Source organism: Propithecus coquereli, unplaced genomic scaffold (assembly GCF_000956105.1).
Source record: "Propithecus coquereli isolate 6110/MARCELLA unplaced genomic scaffold, Pcoq_1.0 Scaffold10, whole genome shotgun sequence".
Classification (NCBI taxonomy): Eukaryota; Metazoa; Chordata; class Mammalia; order Primates; family Indriidae; genus Propithecus; species Propithecus coquereli.
Genome location: NW_012133858.1, coordinates 7,062,558 through 7,073,446, shown reverse-complemented (window position 1 = coordinate 7,073,446; position 10,889 = coordinate 7,062,558). Strand labels below are relative to the sequence as shown.

General features: G+C 37.3%; 1 protein-coding gene across 1 annotated transcript in view; it reads left to right on the top strand.

Moving 5' to 3' along the window:
• Nucleotides 1–3,243: 3,243 nt before the first annotated feature.
• The window catches only part of LMLN (leishmanolysin-like (metallopeptidase M8 family)), an 87,836-nt gene continuing 80,190 nt past the window's right edge, over nt 3,244–10,889 (top strand). The window contains exon 1 of the mRNA XM_012639672.1: nt 3,244–3,462. Within this exon, the coding sequence (XP_012495126.1) occupies nt 3,244–3,462 (219 nt within the window). The remainder of the gene's footprint in view (nt 3,463–10,889) is intronic.

Here is a 10,889-nt window from a genome sequence, read left to right as displayed (position 1 = left end):
TAATGGCAATTACAGAGATTTAGAAGATAACAGTTATTTTTTTCCTGCATGGAGCCTGTGAAAGAAAATCAGGGGCATTAACATATCAACACAGGGCCTTGTGGGGGCAAGTAAGCTTTGGGGAACGTGGAGAAGTGACTGCCTTCCTCGTTAGATAGAGAGTAAGTGAAATAAGCTTAAAAGTATTTCTTAAAGTACATTGTAATATGTACTTGTTCTGTATAAACTGGATGAGAAGCTTAAAAGTGGGAATTGGGAATAATTTGGATGGAGGTTATATTGAAAGGTTTGGTAGCTCATTCAGATAGGCAGATGAGATATCCTTAGAATTTATGACTGGACAGAGCATTCCAGTATACTACACTTGACTGCGGAATATGTAAACTGAAAATATCAAAATTAAACCATATGATTCCACCTTAGGAAAAGGAATTGTGATTGGGAGTAGATTACCTTGGCTTCGTGTTTCAAGGTAGTAAAGTGCAAGGCTAACATTTTAGCAAATTAGAAAGATTTAAGCAGTGCTCCAAAATATTTAAATCTCTTGAGGATTTGCTAAGATACAGTTTTGAAGTAAGGCATCAGCTTGCAGTGTGGTTGTAGATTTCTAATTGATGCAGTAGCAACTAGTTCATTAATCTTTAAATTCTGTTGAATGCCTACCACACTTGTGGCTTAAAAATTAAAATAGAAGCATTCTACTGAAAATGTCAAGTAAACTGGGAGTTTGCCAACCTGAGCCCCTTTTACGGTTTTGATATGTATTTGGGTTCACTTGTCAGATGCTGAAAAAGGATTAGCATGCTAGAAATTTATTGGGAGAAAGACCTTTGAAGGAGAGAGTGAAAGAAAGGGTTGGGTAGGAATTTGAAGAAAGGTGTCATCAGTCCCAGTAGTTGTACTCAAGCCAAAACTGCTATTGTAGGAGTCCCATGTTTCATGGAAATAGGCTTGCATTTGTACTCTTCCCATCTCACTCATTGGAAGTGTGGCTTCAAGGCAAAGTGCATTGGAAGAAGCAACTACTTGGGGCCATTGGTCAATTAGGCTTTCTTCAGACGTGAGCAGTGCATTTCATGGCCAGCACAGTTAGAATTTGGTAATTTGAACTCTTGGAAGCTTTGGGGTCAAGGGCAGGAAGTGCTGATTTTGGACAACCAGTGAGATTTAATTCTTCCAAAAAGCCAACATAAACTAAAAGTACCTGCTGTGTTTATTGTGCCAGTTAAGTAGATGTGATCAGTACACTCAGGGTAGTCAGGGATAGAACCATGTAAATGTATTGACTATGTTATTATTAAACTACAAAGTATGTACAGAAGGAGAAATACTTTGGGAGGTGTCTTCAAAAAAAGGAAATGGCACAAAGATATTATTAGTGCAGAAAGCATTTGAGGAGCCATTCAAACTGAATGATGGGAAAGGAAACCTAGAAAACTAAGAAATGCCACGTTACGAAATCTTTTTACTAGACTGAGGATTTTAGGCTTAGTATTGTCCTTGTAATACAGGTGTCATGAAAAAACTTGATTCACAGAAATGACCAGATTAATCTTTCAGATCCCAGTGTTAGCCCAGCATAAACTGGAGAGAAAATCAGGCTCTTCAGTCTCAAATTGGGATTTCTAAGCACTGAAATAGAGCAGATTCCATAAACTGGTAGGATTTCAAAAGCAGTTGATTGTGGAGGGTTGGCACCAAGTATAACCTGTTCCTGGCTTTGGTGGCTAGATGGGTAATGGTGCTTTTGCAAAGTTGGGGAACCAGGAAATGGGTTTGGGAGAGAAACAAGAGTTTGTGGATAGTGTAGGATGTTAAGCTGGACGTGTTCAGGAAGAGGAAGGTAGGTGGTTTTTTCAGGTCTGGTTTAGGCATACAATCTCAATGTCCATCACCATTGTAGGCGTTCATTGTGTGCTCTGAGTGGGATAGATGGTAGGTGAGCAATAGGGGTGGATAAATGAAGTGGGAAGCACTTGAGCAAAGCAGGGGGCGGTTGAGACACCGTAGAATAACCTGAATAATTTGTGTGATGGCAAATGAGCTTCAAGTGCAAATATATGCTTTCAACTGAGAAGATGCAGCACTTGTAAATAAGGGTGCATTATGTTCTTTCTGTTCCCATAGCGAAGTTAAGTCAGTCAAAGGTACTCCTCAAACCAAAATTGGCCCTTGGAAGAGTCCCATGGTTTACAGAAACAGGCTTGCATGGCAGGCATCTTGTCCACTATGTCATTGAAAAAACCTCCCAGCATGACACTACTGTTAGAGCCAGGAGCTTGAGATGACAGGTTACATTGTTCACAATCAGCAATTTCTTTTGGGTCCTGTAGTGGAAGAGCAAGTTTCCTAAGTTACAAATTTGGTTCGGAATCCCAACTTCCACAGTTGTGGGATGTTGGACACATTATATTTACCCAAGTCTTTACTCGTAAAATGGTACCCTAGTAGCATTTGAGTATATAATCTTAAACAGATTGTAAATTCTTGAGGGTTTACTTTCTTTCCTACCGCTACATTTCCTAGTACAATATTTAATTCTCGTAGAATGACAGTTCCAGCTCAGTGTTTTGCAGTTCTTAGTTTTAATTCTTTGTTTCATGAGCCACAAGGGGATCTGTCCCAATTTTCAATTTTTCCGGTTTCTCGGGGCTCAATTTTGAAGGTAGTTTCCTTAGAGGCCAGGGTCCACCTGATCTCATTGGATACAGTGGCAATTCTAGATCAGATAGAAGCTAAAGGGTGGAGTTGAGTAAAATAGTAAGGGACCCATAGATTTCATAGGAAATGACGTTAAGAAATGGGCCTAAAGGTGACTCAGGACAAGAAGTAAATGAAAATTATGTTCTACTCACCTTTCATACACAGGACTATACCATAAAAGATTTTACAGCTGTTTGTCCATCTAAACATCTGGTACCTAGCAGGTGCACATCTGTTTGGTAAATAACTGAATTAAAAGATGAAAACTGCCCAAGACCTCCACATACCACCATCCGTCTACCATCAACTCCCGTATGCCTTTCTCCCACAACCCAACTCACGTGGGCCACTAAACAACATTTATTGGCCGGCTTCGCGCAATGAGACGCGATGGACGTGATCGCTGTCCTCATCCGCTGTGAACTTCTTGCGGATGACGCTAGCCAATCGAGAACCGTCTCTCCGTTGGCATGTCCCTCCACCTGCCCCAAGCGGCGAGGGGGCGGGGCTGGCGCCTGGCGCGGAAGCGTCACGTACTCCATGGTAACGACGCTCGGCCCGAAGATGGCGGCCGAGTGGGGTGGAGGAGCAGGTCACTTGGGTTCAGGGCCGGGCCGGAGCCGGTGGCGCTGGAGCAGTTCTTTTTGGGTCCAAGCCTTTTTACTCCTGTTGGAAGGGCTCCGGGGAAGCGCCGAATCTGTTCCTGTCTCCTTGGGCAGCTCCCCTCCCTGCCGGCACCACGTCCACTCTGACACTGAGGTAGGGCGAGCGAGGGGCGGGAGCGGGCCCTCTGAGGGTAAAGTAATGCGGAAGGAGCTGGCGCAGGGGATAGTGAGTGGAAGAAGGTGTTCAGGAGGAGAAAGCGAAATTGAGACCTTCTTTCGGCTGCCTACGCCCTGCAGAGTGGCTGAGTTAGGCACTCAGAACATCATCACTTTCCGGTGCGAAGGGTTGTGCTTAGCAGGTAGCCATAGATCAGTGGTTTTCAAACTTGAGCGTGCGTCAGTCACCTAAAGCATTTGTTGAAGGATTGCTGCCCCACTTCCCTACTTTCTGACTCAATAAGGTGAGTCCCCAGAATTGGCAATTCAGGTTCCCAGAAGGTTGGTGATGCTGGTTGTCCGAGGACCACTTTGAAAATCACTGACCTAAAGTTTTGGGAAGAAATTGATAGGAGAGCCAGACAAAGGCGTTGGAAGGATGTTGGGGGTTCCCCGGAGACAAAATTCACGTTTATTTTCAAGTTATTTCATCACTTTGCTTGCTTTATCCTGTTCCTTTGCCCTGGAAGTGCCTGCCTGCTTCCCACCCCATTTTCTTCCTGTCTGTTCTTTTAGCCTTATTTCAAGTTCCCCAACCTCAAGGCAGCCTGCCGAAATCACCCCAACAGAATGTTCTTTCTGTTTCACAGTACGTTTTCTCTGTACTCTCTTCTGGCTCTTAACCAACTACTACTACGTGATATTTTTCAGGCATGTCTTGCCTTTGTAGTTAAATTGTAAGGTCTTTTGAGATAAGGTTTTTGTGTTATACTTTGATTCTGCCACAGTAATGGTAATTTCCAAAAATGTTACTTGCATACTGTTCATAACCATGTGAGCCAAAATACTAAGTTTGGGGTTTGTAGCTTTATTACAGTTTTTATCATGACACTGCATTTTGGCAGAATTCTTTTTTTAAAAAAATCCCACGACGCCCACAGAACCCTGCACTTCCCTTTTTGAATTTGGGTTAAAATAAGAGAAAGTAGTTAAAACAACTGCAAAATTTCTGTGCTCGTAGGAACTGTAGTAGCTGTTTCTTTCTAGTGGTTGTTGCCAGTGTACAAATCTCCAACTTGTATTTGAACGTCTCCATGGATAGGGAAATTTTTAAGTCCAGAAGCAACCCCTTTGCATGACCATTGTTCTTTTTATGGAGCTGAAAACTCTTCCCGAAACTTCCACCCACTTTTTCTGTTTATGCCTCTTGGCTGTACAAATGCAATAGTGGTAGTGCTTAGATAGTAAAACAAAGTTGAGAGTCATCATGACTAATACATTTTCTTAGTTTTTCATAGAGTATGTACTACTAAGTCATCCTTACCATTCTCCTTGCTTTATTTCTGTGCCACCCCCCTCCCCCAATTCCCTGCTTGTCCCACCGTTCTCCTTCCTTTAACCTGGACACAGAGCATAGGCAGGAACTATTAATACAGTATTCATTGCACTCATACCAGTGACGACACCTCTGTTCAATGCTAAAGGAAATTACAGTAACTTTTTTTTTTTTTGGTAATGGCAACTACAAAAAACACTTTGACTTGTTTAACTTGTTCTCAGCTAAAACCTGTAAGTTTTGTTTTGTTTTACTTTTTATTATGTCAACTCAAAGAAAACCTGAATAATGTATTGAACACCCATGGACCCATCACCTAGCTTTAACACTTATCAACATTTTGCCATTTTTGTTTCATAGTCTTCCAGCCATTCCTTATCCACCCACACAAGTTGTTATTTTTTTAAAAATTTTTTGGTAAAATTTACATATATCAAAATGCCACAAATACATCCATGCAAAATAGATCATTTCTATTTCTCCAGAAAGTTCCCTCCTGTCCTGTGCCAGTCAGTGTCTCTTATCGACCCCAGACAACTACTGTTCTAATTTTTTTAACGATAGATTAGTTTTGCCAGTTCTAAAGCTTAGTTTATATGACTAGAATGATGTGGTATGTACTCCTCTGTGTCTGACTTCTGCTTAGCATTATGTATTTGAGATTTGCATTGTTTTATGTAATGGTAGTTCATTCCTTTTCATTGCTGAGTATTCCATATACTGAATACCTGTATCATAATTTGTTTTTCCATTGTCTTGTTGATGGACATTTCAATTGTTTCCAGGTTTTAACTGTCATAACTAAAGCTGCTATGAACATTCTTGTACACGAGTTTTTAGGAGTATATGTTTTCATTGCTCTTGACAAATACCTAGAGGTGCAATTGCTGAGTCAAAAGATAGGTGAATATTTAACTTTATAAAAAACTACTAAACCTTTCTCCAAAGTATTGTACCATTTTATTATTCATCCCCACCAGCAATGAGTTATTAGAGTTGTGGTTGCTGCTTATCCTCACCAACAGATGTCCTTTCTAATAAATCTTTGCCTAATCCTTTGGTCCTAAAATATTCTCCAGTATTCTAGAAGCTTTCACTTTTAAGACTGTGATTCATCTCAAATTAATTTTTATATATGGTGTGAGGTAGGGCAATCAAGATCCTTTTTTTTTTTCCTCCCCCATATGGATATTCAGTTGTTCTCACATGATTTATTGAAAAGACTTTCCTCATTGACTAGCTTTGGCACCTTTATCAAAAATCAGTTGATGGTATGAACAAGAATCTATTTCTGGACTCTCTGTTCCATTAATGTTTTAGTCTATCTTTATGCCAATACCACACTGTCTTGATTATGTACCTGTGTAATCTTAAAATCAGGTAGTGTTGTAAGTTTTCCTGCTTCATTCTTTTTCAAAATGATTTTGACTGTTTTAGGTCCTTTGTATTTCCATATGAATTTTAGAATCAATTTCTCACTTTTCTTCAAAAAAGCCTGATGGATTTATGATTGGGATTGCATGGACTCTATAGATCAGTTTGGGGATAATTAACATTTAATAATATTGAGTCTTTCAATCCATGAACATGATATGTTTCTCCATTTATTTAGGTGGTACATAATTTCTCTCAGCAATCTATAGATCTTGCATGTTTATTGTTAAATTTATTCCTTAGCATTTTATTTTTTGATGCTTTTGTAAATGAAATACTTCTTAAAGTTTTCCAATTGTTTGCTGCTTGTATGAAAAAAGTACACTTAATTTTTGTGTATTATTAACTCCTTGTCTTCTGAGACCTAGCTAAACTCGTTTATTAATTCCTGTGGGATTTTCCCCCTTAGAGTTTTCAGTGTAAGCAATGTATTAATTATAAATAGAAACAATTTTTTTGTTATGCCTTTTATGTATTTTTGTTTTCTTACACTTTCTCTACCTATTGTTCTATTTAAGGTCAAACACAAGTGAAACAGTAGATATCCTTGCCTTTTGTTCCTGATCTTAAAATCAGTCTTTGACCATTAAGTATGGTGTTAACTCTAGATATTTTTATGATTGTTTATCAGATTGAGAAATCTCCTTTCTATTTCCTGTTTACTAAAGGTTTTTATCCTGAATGGGGACAAATTTTGTCAAATGCTTTTTTTTGGTGATTATTGAGAAAATCGTATGGTTTCTCTCTTTATGAACTGTTATATGGTAGATTACATTGAATTTTCCAATAGTAAATCAACCTTGCATTTTTGGGATAAACCCTGCTTGGTGATGATGTATTATCCTTTTTATACACTGCTGGGTTAAATTTGCTAATATATTGTTAAGGATTTCTGCATCTATGTTTATGGGTGATGTTGATTTATAATATCCTTTTTTAATGAAGTTTTTGTCAGCTTTTGGTATCAGAATTATACTGGCCATACATAGTAAGTTGAGAAGTGTTCTGCTCGCTTCTGTTTTCTAAAAGGGGTGATACAAGATATCATTTCTTCCTTCAACGTTTGGCATAATTCATAAGTGAAGTCCTCTGGGCCTGGAGTTCTCTTTGTAGAGAGATATTTTCTTTTGTTAATAGCTTTATCGATCTATAATTTATACATCATAAAGTTCACTCATTTTAAATGTTCACTTTAATGATTTTTAATAAATTTGTAGAGTTGTGTAGCCATCACCACAGTCCAGTTGTAGAACATTTCCATCACCCAAAAAGATTCCTTGTGCCCATTTATAGTCAATCTCTCTTATCACCTCTATCCCCAGGCAACCAGATAAATCCAGTTTCTCTTATATAAGTCTATTCATATTTTCCGTGTGATCTTGTGGTAGTCTTGGTAACTTGTGTTTTTCAAAGACTTTGTTTATTTCATCTGAATTGTTGAATTTATTAGCATAAATTTGTTCATAATAATTCCTTATTATCCTCTTGATGTTTGTAAGATCTATAGTGATAGCTGTTCTTTTATTTCTAATGTGATAACTTGTGTTTATTCTGTTTTATCCTAGTCCAGTCTTGCTAGGAGTTTATAAATTTTGTTAATCATTTTAAATAACCAACTAACCACCCATTGGCTTTGGTAATTTTCTCTAATGTTTGTTTCTATTTCATTGTTTTCTGTTCTCTCTTATTTCTTCTTTTTACTTATCGTGGATTTGCTTTGCTCGTATTGTTTGGTGGAAACTTAGATCATTGTTTTTGAACCTTTTTTTCCCTTTCCAATATAAATATTCAAAGTTAGAGATTTCTCTTTAAGTACAACTTCAGTTGTTCCCCACAGATTTTGACAGATTGCATTTTAATCATCATTTAGTTCAAAATGTTTTTTATTTTCCCTGGTAATTTCTTTTTTGAACCATGAGTTTTTAAAAATGTTAAAAATATAATTTATAAATATTTGATCCTTTTTCTAGATATTTTATTATTGGTTTCTAATTTAATTAGACTGTCTTCTATAAGATTTCAGTCTTTTAAAATTCATTGAGATTATTTTATTTAAAGTCTAGAATATCTATCCTGTTTAATTTTTTAGGTGTACTTGTAAAGAATATAGATTCTATAGTTACTGAGTATAGATTTCTATACATGTCAATAAGCTTAGGTGATTGGTATTGTACTTCAGATTTTTCTATATTCTTAAAAATTTTTGCCTAATTGTTAGGATCTTAAAAATCTCTAAGTTTGTAGATTTGTTAGTAATTTCCTTTACTTTTGTCAGTTTTTGCTTTATAGATTTTGAATCTCTTTTATTAGGTGCATTCACACTTATAATTGTTACAGATTTCTGATGACGTAGCCCTTTAGTAGTATAAAATGTTACTGTTTATATCTGATAATACTCCTTATTTTTAAGTCTATTTTGTCTGAGAGTAATATAGCCATTTCAGCTTGCTTATGATTAGAGCTTACATGGTATATATCTTTTCATCCATTTACATTTATCTCTGTGTGTGTGTGCTTGCATACTTCAGGTATTAAAACAAATATCTTTGGTTTACTACCTCTATTTATTGTTAATATTGCTTTATCACACTGGCTGGGAACTCCAATATGATGTTGAATAAAGTGGTGAGAGTAGATATCCTTGCTTCCAGGGTAACTAGGATTGCAGGCATGCACTACCACGCCTGGCTAATTTTTTAAATTTTCTTGTAGAGACAAGGTCTTGCTATCTTGCCCAGGCTAGTCTCAAACTCCTGGGCTTAAGAGATCCTCCTGCTTCAGCCTCCCAAAGTGCTAGGATTACAGCATAAGCCACTGCACCCAGCTAATTTCAAATGCGTTTTCTGTCCCATTATTTCTCCTGTCCTGGTAGGACTCTAATTACATATCTGTTAGGCTGCTTGGAATTGTCCCCTCATTCTCTGAGGCTTTGTTTATGTTTTTAGTCTTTTTCTTTTCTATTCTTTGGTTTGGATAAATACTCTTGATTTATCTTCACATTCGCTGATGCTTCTACCGTCTCCAGTCACTCTCAATCCTTTCCAGTGAATTTTTCATTTTAGTTGTACTTTTGAGCTCTAAAATTTTCATTTGATTTTTTTTTTTTTTTTTTTTTTAGGCAAAGTCTCACTCTGTTGCCCTGGCTAGAGTGAGTGCCATGGCGTTAGCCTAGCTCACAGTAACCTCAAACTCCTGGGCTCAAGCAATCCTACTGCCTCAGCCTCCCGAGTAGCTGGGACTACAGGCATGCCCCACCATGCCTGGCTAATTTTTTGTGTATATTTTTAGTTGTCCAATTAATTTCTTTCTATTTTTAGTAGAGACAGGGTCTCGCTCTTGCTCAGGCTGGTCTCGAACTCCTGAGCTCAAACAATCCGCCCGCCTTGGCCTACCAGAGTGCTAGGATTACAGGCGTGAGCCAGCGCCCGGCCTTCATTTGATTTTTTTTCATAGTTTTCTCTGCTGAGGTTGCCCATCTACTTATTCATTATTTATGTGTTTTCCCTTAAGTCCCTAAATACATTTAAGCTGAATTAAAGTAATTGTTTAAATTCAAGTCATCTTATTAGGATCCTTCTATTCATTGCTTTTTTTCCTTCAATATGGGTCACATTTTTCTGTTTTGTTCTCATGGCTGCTGATTTTTTAATTAAATAATGGACACTATGAACAATACATGATAAAGACTCTGGATTCTGTTGTGTTTCTCTAAAGAATGGGTTTTTTCCTAGCTGGCAGTTAACTTGGGTATACTAAAAATCCCAAACTCCATGTCTTCTGTGGTAAGCAACAGTTGATAACTTTCTCACTTCTTTTAGTTTTCTGCTATTTTTTGCTAGATTTTATCTCATATATATATTTAATTTAGTAGTCAGCCAAGGAATTTAGTGATCAGATAAGGATTTGAGTGGATTTCATATGCTGATTTTTGGGTACCCTCTGTGGCTTCTTCTCTTGCGGGACTCCCTTCCTCCCTTTCTTGTGCTGCAAGCTCTGAACACTGTGCTGTAACTCCTCAAGCCAGTTAGGCTCTCACTTTCTGCCAAGAGACACAGATTGGGGAGTGCTCTCAGGCAAAAAAAGTTAGACTCAGAAGTATAATTCCTATATTCCAAGGGTAGACTTTTCTAGGTTCTGCCTGGGTTTTTGGTGTGTTTTCTTTTTCTAAGTAGTATTCTGTTAAAATATTTTGTCTAGATTTTATAATGTTTTATCTGTAGGGAGATTAGTCATATGAAGCTACTTTGCCATTAGGAAAAGTTCCTAATGTCTGTTTTTACATGTTATTGCTAAGCTTTATATCCTTGATTCTGTACTTTTGCATATAGTCTAGTGTATCTAAATTCATAGACATATTAATCCCTATTTCATTCCTTAAGTCTTTTCTCAAATATCACCTTCTCCCTGAAGCATCCCTTTATAATATTCCTCTAAGCCTGACTTATCTTTCTCTTCTGTGATATTTATTTATTTTATTGTAATAATTATTGGATTTATTTGTCCTTTATTAACCTTGATCTCCTAAGGTCAAGGACTGTATGTTTTGTTTTGTTTTTTAATTTTTTTTTTCTAAGCCATTATAATCACATCAAAGGACTGTATGTTTTATATTTGCATCCAAAGGCTTATCACAGGGCCTTACATGGGAAGACATT